The 18,768-nt window shown below is 40.1% G+C and overlaps 1 protein-coding gene across 1 annotated transcript in view; it reads right to left on the bottom strand.

The window, feature by feature from the left end:
• The window catches only part of HAS2 (hyaluronan synthase 2), a 30,683-nt gene extending 12,311 nt beyond the window's left edge, over positions 1-18,372 (bottom strand). The window contains exons 1-2 of the mRNA XM_006157522.3: positions 17,790-18,372; positions 6,226-6,852 (exon numbers count right to left, since the gene is read on the bottom strand). Coding sequence (XP_006157584.1) covers positions 6,226-6,852 — 627 coding nt within the window. The 5' untranslated portion in view covers positions 17,790-18,372. The remainder of the gene's footprint in view (positions 1-6,225; positions 6,853-17,789) is intronic.
• Positions 18,373-18,768: the final 396 nt, after the last annotated feature.

An 18,768-nucleotide genomic window follows, 5' to 3' on the forward strand; every position in this document is an offset into this window, starting at 1 on the left:
TTCCTGCTCATGTGGGGTACGGGAAACCAAAGAATGAGGAAGAAAATCTTTACAAATAGACAATAGTGCACACAATTTAATATTTTTCATATAACTAAGAAAATCAATCAAAAGCTCATAGTGTAGGTAATTTTATTAATTTTATTACAACAATTTCTAGGACTGTCAATAATGCATGATACTTCATTTATTAAATCTGGATTTTCTATTTATTTGGATTCTGGGTAAATGGAATTTATATGCAACCGTACAGCTAAGTTAAATAGTCTGTGATTAAGCAGCAAATACAAAATCATAAAATCTAAGAATTCTAGAGTAAGAAAGACCCTTGGAAATTAATGATTAAAACCATTTCAAAAGAAAAAGAAAATGCCCTCAAAGAAAACATAATCTTTTTTTTGGGAAAACCCTCAGGAGGTGGGGAGAATGATCTCAATACTAATTCAGTTTGCAGCACAAGATCTCAAATCTAGCTAACAGAAAGGCATTTTTACAGACCCCCAAGCAGACTGGAACTTCTTTGTTACTTTCAAAAGAGGAATAAGGAAGATATAAAACTCCCTTGGTAGAGTAAATTATCCAAATGTTTATAGAATAAGTCCTGCCTCTGTCAACCTATAATCTCTTCAAGCATTCAAGTGTGAAAAAAGAAAAAAGAAAATCATTTGATTATTCTCTTTTCCTCTTCCTCTTCACCTTAAGCACAAGTGAAAGTTATTGAATGTACAAAACAAAAATGAGAAGTCAGTTGGAAAAGTAGAAACCAAATGTTGTCACCTCTGAGGTTTAAGTCATGCAACACCTTTCTTCCAAGTGCTTGGAATTTTTATCCTAAAGAAAGATCGTAAAATTGGTCCTTAAATAAAGATAGAAAGAAAGAAAAGAAAGAAAACAGAAAACATGATCATAACTGATAAAGGAAAAGAAAATTCTAATATCTCTTTTGTTTTGCTCTCACTCTAGCAGAAATTAAGTTGCTAGAGAAAATTAAGGCCGTCGGAAGAACTAAAATAGTTAAGAGTGAAGAGTCTTGAGTGGGAGAGATCTTAGACATCATCTGTTCTACCAACTCAATTGATCATTCAATTGAAACCAAGTCCAATAGCAAGTAAATTAGAGAGTTGGCTCTAGAATTCAGATTTTCTCATTTCTATTTCAGTGTAGTCTTAATCTTGTCCTCCAAAATGAAGGATACAAAGGTACATACTATTCTCAACACTAGCTCTCAGAATATTCCAGTTGCTTAGGCTTCCTGTGTAGACTAGGAACCAGTCAATATTACGTACAGTTGATTACCACTATTCACAGTAGTTAAGTCTATAAAGTTGCTATGAATACTGAATCAGCAAATATTGAAAAATAGCTTCTAACAGAAATACAGAATTATGTTCCTCTTAGTTTCTGGTCACAGTATTGTCATCCACTGATCAATACATAGTAAACTAGTTTATTTACACTTCTATCTAAATACACTTCATTTTACATGTAATGTTGATTTATTAACATTGAACTCATGATCAACAACAAAATAACATATGCCTGAAAGAGACTTATCTTTATCTTTATTATATCCTTCCTGTGCTTAGGAACACTAGACAGAACTACAGCACTACACTTAGGGGGCCATTTTAAACAGTTATATTACCAAAAATAAGCACAAAAAGTTGAAAAAATGGCAATAAATAGACCATGAAAAGTATAATTGTTTACAGTAAAAAAAACTAGAGGTAAAGGCAAATCATGGATTAGTCCCATGGCGTAGTGAGTGGTTAAGGGGGCCATACCACACCTGGCCAACCATGATGTGAACCCCAGCCCTGGCAGCTTGATAATATGCCAGGCATGTGTGTGTGCATGCACAGGATCCTGACAGGATGGAGATGGAGGAGAAGGGATTATGGTGACCATACCCCATTGGGGGAAGGAGCTTTCCCCTCTCCCTCTCTTTCTTCTCTCTGTCTCTCTTTGGCAAGTGTGTGTGCTGTCTAGCAATTAAAAAAAAAAGGCAAATAATCTCCATGTTTGCTCTCAGCTGAAACATGCACATTATGGTCAACTTTTTTTCCAGTATGTGTGCAAGTATGTAAATGACCATCAAAGCACTACATGTATTTATTTGGGAGTTACAAACACATTGTAGTGAGTAAGCCAATTAATAAATATGGAATTCATTAATAATAAAGTCAACTTTTTTCCACTTAAATAATTCTAGAAAACTAGGATACTGGTAGATTAAGTTAATAAAATCATCTCTTTTTCATTTTTAAATACTTTTTTTTTTTTTTTTTTGCCAGAGTTCATGTGTACTGATTTTCTGGAGAAAAATACAAAGAGGAAAAGTGAGAAGAAATGGTCTCACTGCAATCCCCTTTCCTCCATTTTCCTCTCTTTTCTGGATTTTGGGCTAGCATGTACACACCCTGCCAGTTCTGGGACTCAAACTGGTCAGTCTGCAATGTGGGATCCAGGCACCTTAACCACTATGCCAGGGGCCAGCCCAGTGTTCATGTTTACTGTATAATTTCTACATGAGAAATTCCTAATGTGCACATCACAGAATGTATATATATGTATATATACATTTATATATACATTTTTACAGAATATATACATATATATGAACATGCATCTTACAATTTAAATGGCCACAGTCTACATGAGAAAGAGGAAAAATATATTTTATATATATGTGTGTATATATATATATATATATACACATATGTATAGATAGATAGATTTCACAGAAAGTATTCACAAAATTTTCACAGAACATGTATATTTTTTTCTCTCTTTGTCACATAGACTGTGGCCAATTAAATTGCAAGATGGATGTTCCATAATAAGAAATATGAATAGAGCAATTATAAAACTTCAATATTCATTACACTTAAAGCCATAACTTCTTCTATTTTGAAGAAGTAAGCAGAATTTTTGCCCTAACTTAAGCCACACCTAGACATGTCAAAATCTCTTCATTTTTGGAAAACAAATGTTCTCCAGAAAATACATTGATTATTAATTTTTTAAATCTTCCTCATTCTCATTTTGCTTTTATTAGTTTTCAATCCCTTTCTCATTTCATTATTTTTCCTCTTCTGATTCTCTATCTTTGCCTGTCTTGAAAAACAACCACTAGTACCATCTAGTAAATTTGCTACCACATTGGCTTTCTCCTAGACTAGAGCTTCCTTCAGTCTTCCATATCAGCACTAATTATTTGAATGGCTGAGATGGCAATCAGTAGAGAAGACTAGAGATGAAAGCTGAGATGGACAAAGGGAGAAGCAATAATTGATAACCATTTGAGTAGGCAGACCCAGAGGTTTAGGAGCTCAGATAAGGAGAACCTCGATACAGGAAGTGAGATTGGGTAGTCTTAAAACAGTATAAGCAGAGGAAAGATAATCTCAACAGCATTGAAAACCAGAACTTTTGATTTTTCTCTTCAGGAGGAGGCAATATCATCTGTTAGTAGTTAAGCAGGGAGGAGTTTGGATAGGGAACTGGGAGACTGCTAAAGATATGAAATAATAGGCCATGAGAGCAATAAGCAAGATATCTACTCAAGGTCAAGTGAAAAAAGCACTGATGAGCACCCAGGACCCAGTTCCAACTGGATCAGAATCTTTCTGGCTATCTCTCTTCACAGTTAAACAGTATTTTCTACTAAGGATGTCAGCAAGTCAGTTTCTTCCCACCCGCCATTTTCTCTTGTGTATTATGACCCGAACGTTGCTTCTTTCCCTCCTTAACCAATCTGCACTTCATGCTCAATTACTTGCAATGTTAGCAGCCAGCATCTCCAAAACCCCTCTCCCTTTTTTCTCTGCAGCTTCTGCTTTGCAGTTCTTAAACCCTCGGTCAGTCAAAAAAGAAGACTGATGGGCCAGCTCATGGCATGGTGGTTAAGACAATGGATTCCACATGTCCCACTGTGCAGTTTGAGTCCTAAACCTGACGCCTTGAAAAACCTGCAGGGTGCAAGTGCATGTGTGACCAAAATCCTGAAAGAAGGGAGAAACGGAGGAGAAGGGTGGCATGATCATTTCCCACTGGGGGGTGGTGGTGGTGGTGATGGATGTGATTTCTTTCCCAAATATATCTTTCTCCAGTGAACCCACAGGCCATCTGGCAAAAACTAAAAAGAATAAGAATATTGAGAGTGTTCAGTGTTTAAACCTTATGAAATTGCCATTTTTATAGGTCAAACATGGTTAGATATCAGAGGACTCAATGAGGGATGTCTGGATGAAATTACCAATTTCAGAATGCTAATAGTGTTTTACCCTTACTTGAGCGCTTGAAACTAGCTGAAAGTCCCAGGAGGCATCAAGGTCTGGTTAACAGCAGCTGCTCAGCTCAGTCTATCAGGAGGGGAGGCTTCGGTCTGGGGGAAAGAAAGTTCTCAAGCCTGACTAGGGATATAGTAGGAAGCCTACTCTGACATTTCATATTTTGCTTTATTTTTTCCTGGACAGGCACAGTGTAAAGTTGTCAAGGATACAAAATTCAAAACAAAATTCAAAACAAGAGTGATGGAAGAAGGGAATCTGGAAGGAGCATGTTGAAAAAAGAAAGAAAAAAAATCCATACAATGATGCGTTGATAAAATATGACATATATAGCAATTGTTTCAACCAAAATCAAAAGCAAACTATCAAAACAGATGTTTTCTCATTTTAGGCTCAGAGCTTCATCCTTTGCATCTTCTAGGAGTTCCTCAGTCTTCCTTTCGAAATATCTTACCATCCTCTCCTTGACATCCAAGGCTGCTCTGTGTAAACACTACACATCCTGAGATAACTAAAATCATCATAAATATAGAAGTTCTATCATTAGCAGAAATGAAGAGAATTTCTACCAGCTCTCTGGAAGTAAGATTAACTTGCAGATTGGTATCAATGAAAAAATGATTCTAAACTCAATTCATTAAATGCCTGTGGTGGCAACTAACAGATACTATCATTTTTGAGTAAAAACTAGATGATAGTATAATACATAGCAATATTCCTATAAAAGCTTGCATTATGCTAACCATAATGTCATAAATAAATTTTGCTAAGTACTTATAATACATTAGTTGAAATAATTATTTCAAACCATTTCTGAGATTGGTTTATTCCACCCTGAAAACTGAGGCTCGGGGAGATGGAATTACTCAAGGTCGACCAGCTAGTAATATCTGTGATTAAAACATTAACTCGTCAATTGACTCTAAAGCTAATGCTTATCCATGTTTCATTACACTGAGGCCCACTGGGCTTGACTGTATAGCAATTAAGGCTGCTAGAGAATTATACGGGACTTCTGAAACTAGAATTTTACTTTCAAGTTAAGGAAAAGAGTGTCCCAGTGGATATTTAAAACCAAGACATTTTCTCCCTTCCTGATATCATGGTGGTCAAAATTCAATGAAAGTATCTGCAGAAAATTAAAATAAGAAAACTCACAGGGACATTACTACCAATGTTCTAAAGAAGGAAACCTCAGCGAGGATCAGGAGAAGAGAAACCCAACAGTGAGCTGTCAGGACATTAATAAAAGACATAGCCTGTCTAATTTTCATGCAAGCAAACACAAGCACAAATGCGTTCAAAGGTCAAGTTGCAGTGAGTGAGGTAATGCTGTTTGGGGAATGAAATCAATATTACTTTGGTTTAATTCTGAGATGTTGTTTGTTTGTTTTCATTTTCCTTTTTGTATGCTCTCTCTCAATTTTGAATTTCTTGCTTTTTCAAATCAAAATTGTTCCCACTACCCCCATTTTGCCTAGTCTGTGTGAAAAATATTTTATAATCCTCTCTTCAGCCTGCAGATTTTCTTAAGACCCTTCTGCTCAGGGAGACAGTATTTTCTTACAACACTGGAAATTTTAAGAGTGTGGAAAATGACGTCAGATTTGACTTGGCAGATCCAAGGGGGCAGAGAAGGTAAGGGAGGGAAAGGGAAGGAAAGGAAGGGTCTCCTGACAAAACAATCTTGATTTCTAACCAGAACCACTGCACAAGTTAAGCATTTTCATAGATAGTCTTAACAGTTTTACAAGTTTTTTTTTTTTTCTCTCTCTTTCAAAATGTGCTTTCAACAGTCATGTTGTTTTCAAATGAACTGAAAGAAGTACTGTGTTTAGAGGGGACAAGGATGGGCTATTGCATATGACTGGAAAGATACAAAAGCTGCTTTATTTAAATGTATGTTTGCCCTGGCAGGAATTCGGAGACCTACCTGTACATAATCCACGCTTCGTCCCAGTGCTCTGAAGGCTGTGTACATGACTTCTCTTTTTCCACCCCATTTTTGCATGATGCATATACTTTTGTTGGACAAGACCAATTGGGTTACGTGTTGTGAGCTTTCTTTATGTGACTCATCCGTCTCACCGGGACCCTTTTCGTGGAAGTTATTCTTCCAGATGTAAGTGGCTGATCTGTCCCTGCCCATGATTTCACTGAAGATATTCATCATGTAAAGATCATCTTCTGAATTCCCATCTATGACCATGACGACTTTAATCCCAGGGTAGGTGAGCCTTTTCACAGACTGCAAACATTTCCTTAAGTAGTCTGGATCTTCTTGATATGCAGCGATGCAAAGAGCAACTGTTTTGTTCAACTTAATAGGGGTTTCAAGGGATTTTTTCATTTTTCGGTGCTCCAAAAAGGCAAACAGGCTTTGAATGATGAGGTGTGATGCTAAAAAGGCACCATACAGTCCAAAAGAGAAATAGTAATTATCCGTTTGGATAAACTGGTAGCCAACAATATAAGCAGCTGTGATTCCAAGAAGGAGAGAGACTCCAAAGAGTGTGGTTCCAATTATTCTCAGGATACATAGAAACCTCTCACAATGCATCTGTAATAGAACCAAATTAGACTGTCAGTTAACCACTCCTGTTTCATGCTTGTTGAATACATGGTGTTGTGGGGAGAGCACTAAGAGTGGAAGCATTCAGGAGTTCTAATATTGACTTTCTGCACCTCAGCTTGCTCATCTGAAAAGGAGGGATAAGGATGTCCTTCTGGCACTCCTCAGAGGGCTTTTTAAGAATCAAATGAGATAATGGTGCAGGGTGTTACTGAAAACCATAATGTATTGAACAAACAGCTGGCACACTGCTTTTGGGGTCTCAGATCACTTGTCTGTCTAAGGCTGCCCTCCAAGTACGTGGTCACAGCTAGGCATGGAAATAATTTTGTAACTCCTCCCATACCAATACTGACCAGTGAAAAATCCAGAGAAGATTTTGCTAAATTTCTCATGTGTAATTTCATCTCATCTCCAGCAAGAATCCCTTAATCTACATGTAGTCCGCTGACTGGGGCTCAGGATACCTGCTTTCTAGTTCTAGCTCATCAACTACCTGGAGGAGTTACATTCTCTCTCTTGAGCTCAGTTTTCATTATTAATCTGTTAGGTAATAGAGTTTAGACTTAATTATTTCCAAAGGTCCTGTAGTCATTAAAAATTGTCCATCCTTAAGTATCTTGCATGAGTTATCTATCAAAGCACCTGCAATTCTAAATTGTACTCCTTGGTTTAGACATCTGTCTCCAGCCATCACCAGCTCTAGAAAGTTAGATGCTAGGTATCGGGAACTTTGCTGGAACAGGGTAAGCACAACATGTTTGTAGAAATAATAAATAATTTAAAGAAATAACATGCTAATTCCAACAGGTGAGTTTCCATCGAACAGGTGAGTTTCCATCCTATTAAAAGCTGTAGCACATTAGAACTGAAACATGTTTTGCTTATCAACAATAGCCACTTTTGTATTTATCCTTAAGTTTTGTGTGTCTACTGGATAAGATTTTATGCAACTCAAGAAGAGGAGGATTTTAATCTTTTTTGTAATATTCAAAGCATTCCTAATGCTGAGAATTGACAGTGTACTTGGTAAACCATATTTTATATTTTTCCTAAAGTGTTATTTTCCTTGTCATTCTAACAATGAATTATCACAAGATAAATAATTGATATAAGTGTAGTACCACCATCTTAAGTCAATCATATCAGCTTTGGGGTTTCTATCATATCAACATATAATCAGTACTTAATCTCTTTTCTTTAATTCAACTAATTTTTGAAAGCTAAATACATTTATTTAATTGTAAACTATTAGGCAGGCCACCCCTGTAGCATACCACTAAGCCTTTTGCAGAGAGAATTGGATCCCACATAGCTGATCATGGGTCAAATCCAAGCCCTGGCAATTTGAAAAACACATTTGGAGTGTGTAAATGTATGACTCAAATCCTTATAGGCTAAAGAAAAGAAGGGAAATGGATTGCAGAATGACTACACTCTATTTGAGGATGCTTTCTCTTTCTCGCTCTGAGCACACTTGACCTCCGGAAATTTAAAAAGTAAAAAAATTAAATAAATAACTAAATAAGTAGAAAATTAGGTTAAATAATGATTCCTGGGAAGGGACCAGCAGTTGGCGTAATGGCTATGTTGCTGGACTCCCATGTAGTCGACTGTGGGTCGAGTTCTGGACCCGGTGGTTTAAACTCATGCCGGACGCATGTGCGTGTGTGCCCAATATCCTGAGAGGAGAATGGAGGAGAAGGGATTGTGGCGTGGCCACCCCCACCCCGGAGGGTGATTTCTCACTTTCTGTCTCTCTCTTTTTGTTGAGTGCACATACCTTATAGCAAAAACCTCTCAAAAAACAACAACAACAACAAAAAAAAACAATTAAAACATAATAATGATTCCTGGAGAAACCTCTTGCTTGATACACTATTTCTATTTCCCTAGTCTACATCAAAACTTATAATTGATTGTCCACAGAAAGCTAGTATCTTGGATGTTAACAGCTGCAAGGCCATCAATGCTGCTTGGCTCTAGGAGGCTCTGTTCACACGTTCACATTCTGCGTTATGTAATTGCACATCAAGATGGTCCTGAGTAGATATGCACTACATTTTCTGGAAAATTTAGTGTATCATGGCTGCTCAGCAACTTTATGACTTCTTCCTGAGCACAAACTATTGGATTGTCATGACGTATTTTTCTATGCAAAAATGGTACGTAAGATGTGGTACCTCCCTGGCATTCTTTCCCTTAGAAATCTGAAATGTACCACATTCCTACAAAGTCTTTTTTAAGAGAGAAGTTATGCCTAATTCCATCTCTCCTTTCCTTCTGTAGGCTTGATATATATCATCATCAGAGCTCTAGAAAATTACAGAGCCCCAAGATAGAGGGAGCTGGGTCCTTGAACCACTGTATGGAAGGGAGTCACCCTCCAATCAAGGACACTGATTAAAGTGTAGGACGCCCACATGGTCAACCTTAGTTGGAGACCCAAACCCAGTGGCTTGAAACTCACACTGGGCTGGGTATACATGCATGAGTGCCCCAAATTCCAAGATGAGAATGGAGGAAAAGGGATTACACTATTGCTATCCCCCAGAGTGTGATTTCTCACATTCTATCTCTCGATCTCTAAGGTGAGCACATGCACCCTATAGTAAAAATCTATTTAAAAAAAAAAAGAGGAATATCTACTTGCCTTAAACTTTTACATTAGCAATAAATAATCTCCTGCAGGTTTTTTCTCCTTTTTTTTTTTTTTTAAGAGAGATTTTGGCTATAGGGAGCATGTGCTCACTAGAGCGACAGAGGAACAGAAAGAGAGAAATCACCCCCCAAAAGGGATGGCCACACCACAATCCTTTCTCCTCCATTCTCTTAAGATTTTGGGCATACATGCACCTACTCCTAGTGTGTTTTAAGCCTCCTTGTCTGGGACTCAAACTGCGGCTGACTATGTGGGAGTCCAATGACGTAACCACTTTGCCATCTGCTGGTCCCAATATTCTGACTTTTGTTTACCCATTATACACTTGGGGATTTAGTTCACCCTGCCAATTTAGCCTAGGTAATACAAAGCAGCCTGCAGATCAGGATTTTAACTTGCAGACATTATTTTCTTTTGTTAAATGGAGATGATAAGACTTGTCAAAGACCCTCAAAGAGCTATGGTGAGGCGTAACAAAATAGTGTTTGTGAAATTGTTTTTAAGAACCAGAAATGCAATATAGTTTAAAGTATCACATAATTAGGAAATTAAAAATGAAAACATAAAGCTAATTTGTGGGATCAGCCCAATGCTGTGCAGAGACAGCAGGATGACACACTGCCAATAGCAGTTTGAATCCTGGCTTTGGCTGTTCAAGAAACATGCTGGGTACATGTGTGCCCCAAATCCTGTCAGATGAAGTAATGGAGGAGACAGGACTGCACAGTAACCACGCCTAGCTGGGAAGTTTCTCTTTCTCTGTCTTTCTCTCCCCCTCCTCTCTCTCTAATGAGCACACACCCTCTGGCAATGAAAACAAAAATAGAAACAAATGCGTGGTCCACTTCTAGCAGCTATATATAAGATACCATAATGTGTAATATGGGAGTCTAGTAAAAGTACAACACATGAACAGAAAGTCCACACTGCTGGAGAAAAATGAAATGCTGACTTTTCAGTAAAAGGCAAACCAGTACAGCATCCCTTGTTAATTAACATAGCTGACGGGATGTTGAAAACTCCCAAAGGATGCATTAACCAATGCCTAAAGGTGCTGGAAGCAGCAGACTTGGAGCTTGTCATTTCCAAGACGTGAGTCATTCTCACAAGAGTGAAAAATTTCAAGGAGACTAAAACACTTTGCCAGGGAGAAGCTTAAGTGTGTGTTTAGCTTATGTTTAAAATCACCACGGCCAGTAAAAAAACTGCCTGCCATTCTTTTCCATTATTCACATTTTCCTTGCTTTTATCAGTACACGTGGACAGAGAGAGTGTTCACTTAGCATCTGCTGAGCACAGCTCAGTGGGAACACCCTCTTACATCATAGGAGTCTACCGAATGTCCTTTTGAAGCCTGGGAAAAGTTACTAGTAAACTACAGCGACATGAGTAGAATTGAACCTTTATGTGTCTGGGAGATAGCTCAGTCTTGCCCAGTGTGACTCATATAGACTCTCAGGCCAAAGGGCAAAAGGCATGTTTTAGAGCCAGCTTTTACTGAGGGATCTTACAGAGTGACACAGGATGTGTTTCTTTATCATTTCCCCTGGGTGATTTCTTAGGTATGGACACCATATGTGTTAGAGCTTCAGAAACAATCCCTAATTCAATACTCTGCTTCATAGGTAGACTCCTTGTCAGAACTGCAGCTTTATTGTTACATTGGAAAATAGGGTTTTCAGTTTAAAAATCTTAAGAGCTTAGTGCTTGCTGGACACAAAGATGATTCAGAAATCTATGTCCCATAAGTACTTGTAGTATAAAACTTGGATTTTTTTTTTCCCTTCCACTATTTGACTTCAGCCAGTTAATGACTTTAGAAATGGGCATTGGGCTTGATTCCAATTCTTTACTAATGTCTATTCTTGACAGAATTCTCGGCCAAACCGAGTGTTAAGGAATAGTTGATACACTATAAGGTAAGCCCCACAAATTCAACAAATACATACACAAGGAGTCTTCAAAGGGGTCATGGAAAACGTGTATCATGACAAAAACTATGTGTGGATTTCAAAGTTGTTTGGCACCAAAATTAACTTGTAATTTATTTCCACTTTTTCCACAACCTTTTTGAGTCCTCTTATATGAATATCTTTTAAAGTATCTCAGATTTGGCAAGAATTTCATGGAGCTACCATGCAGTTTGTGCTCAGTTAGGAGAAGTAACAAGATTGGAATGCCCCAAAGACATAAAATGCCTGTTGTTAGTACTGAATAAATACTTGTTGAATGAATGAATGTAACCTCATACGCTTTCATGCTGTTGTTGATATCATGGCTGCTCACATTTATTTATCCGTTATTAGACTTCACACAGTGGAGGAATTTTTGTTTGTTTTATTTAGTAGTGTGATCTTATTTAATCTTAATGACTTTAGGTGGCAAATATATTAATCTCCTATTATAAATAGTATATGCACATGACAAGAAAACCCAGACTGAGTAAAATGTTCAATGTTTACCACTTCTTTCTAAAGTAAGTCCTACATTCTGCCCATCCTCACTCCTATCACACTCTCCTGGTAACCTGTTTAATTTTCTTCTTTGGTTAGACAGCATGAGTGCTCGGCAAAGAGAGACATGAACAGGAGAAAGCTCTCCCCGTAGGGAATGGCCACGCCACAATCCCTCCTCTTCCATTTCTCCATCCTCCTAGAAATTTTCGGTATGCATGCACATGTGAATAGCATATTTCTCAAGTCGCTGGGTTCAGGACTCTGTGGGCGGTATGGGATCTGGCTGCTTCACCCACCAGGACATGGAGCCAGCTCAGCCCTGTTTAATTTTCTAAGTAGCATCTATGTACATTCCATGGCCACAGAGACTTGTGTCTCAAAGACTCATGTCTCTATATAAAAAAAAAATAATAATAGAACTTAACACATAGTAGGAACTATTGTCCCCAAGTAGAAATCAGTAAAAGTACCCAAATGAAGTCCTTTCCCCAGTAGTCTTTTTACTAGAGCATACGCCTTCCTCTTCAGCCCTCTGGCCTCCTCTCCTATGGCTTTGAAGTCTGCCTTTTACTCTGCAGTCCCACAACAGTTATCCTGACAAAGACTCCGGAGCCAAGCTGGCATGGTTTGGATATGAGGCTTTTAAAAATCTTGTCACCCACATAATGACTGATTCCAGAGCTTTTGATTTTAGACTTCTCTTCCTTCGAAGTATTAATATTAATCCACTACCTCAAGGATGTGAATTCTTCCAATTGCTCTATTGGTTCTTGAACTTTGCCATCCTTAATTCACAGTAAAGAGGAAAATTACAAAACACTTGTCATGAAGTCATAGTTCTATATGTACCTACAATGGTTCTTGGGAAATCTCTCTAGAGATCAAAATCATATGTAGCCAATTGTATTACAAATATCAATTTTTTTCTGATCTCTTTTAATCAAAGGTACTTTCTTTTCAATTTGAACCCCTATAATACATGACTATTTTACCTGTAGCATAGACCAATTCAAGGATATTTTATTTAAGAATTTTTTGATTAAATTCTGTACACACTTCTTACTACCACTATGACCTTCAAGTGAATTGCTGAACTTTTAAGAGACAGGTTTCCTTCATTTATAAAATTTGCTTGCAGGTTAGAATGAGATATCATGTATGAAAAGTAACCAGTTCAAAACCAGAAAGGTAGTAGACATGTGATAATCCACAGGCTATTGTTTATATGTGCCAGATTATAGTTTGCCTAGCAACACAGGATTTTTTTTTTTTTGAGAAGTTTTTGCTATGGGGCGCGTGGGCTTGCCCAACAGACTGAGAGAGACAGAGAGACAGAAAGCGAGAGAAATCACCCCCCAGGGGGGATGGCCACACTGCAATCCCTTCTCCTTCATTCTCCTCTTGGGATCTTGGGCACATACGCACACACACCAGGTGTGAGTTTTAAGTCACCGGGTCCAGGACTCGAACCACAGTCAACTACATGGGAGTCCAGCAACATAGCCATTATGCTAACTGCTGGTCCCACAATATAGGATTTCAAGACTCCTTAAATACACTTTTAATTCATTTTTTAAGTTATCTGTAGTATAGATATATTTAGTTGGTAGGCATTCATTAGTAAATATTTAATTTAAATAATAAAATATTTAACAGTGTGACCTTGTTATATTTAAGTGGCTCATGGATCAGTAACATTTTCCAAGGTCGTGAGCAAGGCAGTCAGCATATACATGAACCCCATATAAATATCATTACAAATACACTGAAGTAATCTTAGTCTGCATATATTAAGATGATACTTAACGTACCTGGGTTGCTTCTAGAGGAGGAAAGAGTAAAACTATGTTGGAATGGGCCAGCTGACGGCATGGTGAAACAGGCTAGATCTCACATAGTATACTGCACAGTTCAAGTCCTGGACCCAGTGGCTTGTAAAGACATGCTGGGCATTTGTGTGTGCATACCCAAGATCCCAAAAGGAAAACAGAGAGGGAATTGCAGTGTTGCAATCCCCCCTGGTGGGATACTTTCCCACTTTCCTTCTCTCTCTCTCTCTCTCTCTCTCTGCCTTTCTCTGGCAAGGGCATGTGCCTGATAGCAAAACGACGACGACAACAACACACACACACACACACAAATACAAAAGCAGAAAAACACGTTTGGGTAATAAAAACCATCTATACAGGTGTTTTCCAATCAGCTGCCACATCAGCTGCCATGGGCTCTGTCCTTGGAGTTTTGTAGAAGAGCTCAATTTGAGTGTTCAAGGAGAACAATCCACAGAAAGACATCAGGTTTATTCTCTATTATCTCATTACATTAACTTGTGGGCTGACCTCATGCAAGAGCTAGCAAGCTTATCATGTAATAACATACTACTTGTCCCTTAGTTTTAAAATGTAATTGTGAGCCCCACTCTGTAGCCTAATGGTTCATGGAGTCAGATCTCGTAGGGCTGACTCTGGTTCAAATCCCAGCCAGGTGCTTGAAAAAACACATGGAGTGTGCTTGTGGGTGTGCCCATGTCCCACCGGGGGTGGGGGATGAGAGGGGGCTTCCTCCTGTCCTCTCTGTTTCTCTGGTGAGCAATTAAAAAAAAAAAAGAAAAAAGGAAAGAGAAGAAGGAAGTAAGGAAGGAAGGTAAAGAAAGGAAGGAAGAAAAGAAGGAAAGGTAATGGTAAGGTAACTGCTAAAGGGGATCTCCACCTTGATCCATAGACTTTTCCCACAGAGCCAATAAAATCAGTGAAAGGGAGGGCAGCAGGTGGCATGGTGGTTAAGGTCCTTGACTCCTATATGGCCAGCTGCAGTTAGAGTCCCAGACCCTATGGCTTGAAACGTGTTGGGCACATGTACATGTTTGCCCAAAATCCAGAGAGGAGAATGGAAGAGAAGGGATTGTGGCATGGCCTTCCCCTCCCCCCCCCCGGAAATGATTGCTCACTTCCCCTCTCTCTGTCTCTGTCCTTCTAGTGAGCACACATACCCTATCGCAAAAGTCTTTAAAAAACAAAAAAATCCGTGAAAGGTATGTGTTTAAAAATGCAAGGAAAAATGTTTTAAAAGAAATCATTGCTGATAGGGAAAACATTCATGAAAAATCATTTATGAAATTCAATACTGTGAGGCTATATTCTATAGACCTAACACAAATGATTAGCTCCAAGCTAACTTACTTTCTAGTAACAGTTTCTTACTCATTTGTTGCACAATTCTTATTTTCTAGGAAGGTAGCTAAATGTCACCTTTGCTTTGTGGAGTGGGCCATTCAAATTTGATGCTAATGACCAACTCATTAAGTCTTTAAGATTTTATAAGCTGCATAACTCTCTTTGGTAAATAAGGATTCAATTCAAGGTACAATTACAAGCAACTCAGATAATATGCATTTGTCAACACTCGAAAATACATTTTAAAATTCATTCAACTCAGGTGTTATATATAAGGAGAGAAGAATACAAGAAATGATATTCTAGTTAAAATTATTTAATTCAGAAACATACATCTAGAACCCAGAATTATTTGTCTTAGGATTGCAAACATGTACACAGCATAATAGACACAGCATGATAGATATTTTAAAGCATTAAACTGTCATTAAAAATGTAAAAGAATAGCAGAACTACCAGGAAAACCTTTGGTGGTGTATGAGAAGTGTTTCCAAAACACCTCCTCTGTATGCATAATCTGATTAATCCCCTAGAAAATGTAATGAAGACTATTTTGATGAACCCGAGTCAATATTCACACATTGGAAGGAAAAACAAGAAAAGTTTTGGAACCTAAGAGCTCTTTTCATATTCAAATTCTTCCATAAAATTTAAAATTTGAACTCTAAACAGGTTGATGGATATATATTTATTTTAACCCCTTCTATATAAGTATATGTTTTCATTTTAAAACCTGGAATGAGTTTCAATTTATAAATGGGTCGTTAAAAACTTCGTTCTTGAAAATGACCTTAAAAAAAACAATTCCTTCTAACACCTCGAAAGGTTCATTATTATATGCCTTCACAGCAGAGGGAAATCTGCACCAAAGCCTTGGAATCTACAATGGACAGTGCCATTGTTCTCCTTATCAGCTGCTTTAGTTGTCCAGCCAGGCCCATCTACCAACTCCTGGGCTTTACTCTTAACCTTGTGCTGAAAGCCTATATATACTCAGTCTGCGGGTTTGGGGGAAGCCCTTACTAGCCAATCAGGGTTTACCGATCTATTGCGTCACATCTCCCCCCCCCGTGTGACGTCAGAGGCGATCCCAGCCCAGCCGCGTGGGTTGGAAGAACTTAGCGTTGCTCCAGGGATCTGCTTTGCAGTGGCACGCCCAAAGGGCGGGGAACTGGGCAGGGAGGGGCCAACAGCACTTCCACAAGTTCCCAGTGGATCTCGGCTGTTGCAGCTCGCTGGCCCGGAGGCCTGCGGTGTCCCTGAGTCTACTCAGCGCAGACGTTTGCGGATTGCAGGGAGAGGCGCCGGGGGAAACTGGTACCTAAGGCTATGTAATAGGACCCGAGTCTTGTAAGCCTTCCTCCCCCGGCACCGCCTCTCTGCTCCCAGCCGCTTTCTAGCCTTAATTATCCTTTCAGCGCCGTTTCCCCTCGGCTGCATTTCGCTAGCCAGAGGAAAATGCCTCGCCTCCTCGTTCTCACCCTTACACAGACCCTTCTTTCAGATCCGCCCTTCGGTTCACAGGGACCCTTTTCCGAGTGCCGGCTCTCGCTGGGCGGGAACTAGTGTGACGAATTCAGCCCAACGCGTTGATTATCCCAGCCCAGCCTCTGGCTTCCGTCCCATCTCCAATCGGGCTCCTGCGGACTCCTCCCCACCCCGGTTGGGCGCTCCGGACCGGTCCCCTAGTCCCCCAGTGGATTGTGCCCCCAATTGCAGCTGTGGAAAGCGCTGGCGTGCTCGGTGCCACGTCGGAATTGGCTCCCGGGACTTTGCAGCCGCCTGAGCTCAGCACGCGGTCCCCACGCACGCCCTGCCCCCGGGCGGCTGGTTGGCTGGCCTGTGAAAAGAAGGGATGCGCGCCCAGCTCCCGCTCCCGTCTGCAAGTGCTACCGCCTGAGTCAGGAACCCCTTTACCAAGTAAGGCTTCCGGGGCCGGGCTGAGGCCGGACAGACCCAGCCTGACACTTCGATGGGGTGCAGGAAGTGCAAAGGAGGGGGGCGGCTAGGGAGAGGGGGGAGTGGCCGAGCGACGCCGGTAGCTGCGAAGAGGTGGGAAGGACCCTCCTTCTCTGGGGTCCCAGCTTAAGCTCTTAGGAGCTGGATGCCCGGACCGCTTAACCCTTTATCTGCCAAGCAAGAAGAGAAATTCTCACCAAAAGAGAACCGCGCTGGCTGCTCCAGGGTTTTTCTCCCCACACGCGGCGTGTGCAGGAATACAGAAAGAAAGGGAAAGCGAGAGTGAGAAAGTAAGGTACAAGGGGGCTTCTGTGCAGAATGCACTTTTCTTACACAGTGGAAATCCTTGTTTCCTAACGCTCTCCCGCTCTGGAAGATGCAGAATGGAAAAGTACATCTCGGGACGTGCAGAGAGGTTACCTGTATGCCCAGAAAAGCAGCGGATTTCTGGCGAGAGCCTCTGGGATGGGAAGAATCAGGGATATGTTTCTAAACCTGACAGTGATCTGAAATACCGCCTAATTTTCCGTCTGGTGGAAATTTTGGGACTTCAAACTTTTCTATCGAAACTGACTTAAACAAAAATATGTTAACACGTAAGTGGATAATTTCTTCCCTCTCCCTGGGCTATCTGAGTACCTTCGTCGTTCACCAAAACGCGCCAGCGTAACGTACCTTGTTCAACTCTTGGTCATAAATTCGTCCTCAGCCTGTCTGTGTGGTCCCGGAGGGTCGGTGGTGTGCCGTTTCCAAAATTGAGGTAATAAGAGATCAGATGAATTTGAGACGACCGGCCAAAAAAAATAAGAAATTTAAAAACAACATTTAAAAAGGATGGGGGAGTCTTTAAAATGATTGGTTCTCCCCACTTTAAGTGGAAATTTTACTAATAGTCTCTTTATTATTTTCTTTGCATTTCAATCTTCTAATTCTTACCAAAAAGAAAAAAAAATCTGTGCTTTAAAATAAATTATATTTTTGCTCCAGTCCCCCTACCCCTGTTAACGGAAAGTCTCCTTTTCGAATAATTAAAAAAATAAAAATAAAATAAAAAAGTCCGGTGAAGACTTAGCAGAACCCAGGAAGCGCAGAATCAGGGGGAAAAAAGTCTTTGGCTGGGGCTGGTTCAAGTCCCTGGTTCAATGGGCTGCTCGAAGCCAGGACTGTGTAATTCTTTCCAGAAGGTCTTGACTTCTTTTTCCTCGCTGTAGTTGCCTTTCTGCCTCCTCCAACTTAAGGGGGTCTTAACATGTGAGCCGGTGGGTGTTTTAATAGGACTAAGGGGGGGAGTGGAAAAGGGAGGTGGGGATTGGGGAACCCTGAGGGGAGGGGACTAGGAGGGCGGGAGGCAGGGAGGGGGAGAGGGGGAGAAAGAGATTGGCCATTCAAAGCCCTCTCTGAGCTCGAGGCCGGTTCTAAACTCCAATGAATTCAATTAACTTGATTGCTAACGTGTGCAGAGAAAGGCGCTACGCACAGGCTGGCCCCCACCTGATTCCCTCCTCTCTTCCAGCGGCGGAGCTGGCAGACCGCGCTTTGTGGATATCCCTAACTCCCGAGTTACAAGGATTCCCTCTTCGCAATAAACTCCCTGTAGTGCTTAAGTAATTTGTTTTAAAGTCAAATGGTGCCCTCCAGCTAAGTAACCACCCTA

Source organism: Tupaia chinensis, unplaced genomic scaffold (assembly GCF_000334495.1).
Source record: "Tupaia chinensis unplaced genomic scaffold, TupChi_1.0 Scaffold000545_1, whole genome shotgun sequence".
Taxonomy (NCBI): domain Eukaryota; kingdom Metazoa; phylum Chordata; class Mammalia; order Scandentia; family Tupaiidae; genus Tupaia; species Tupaia belangeri.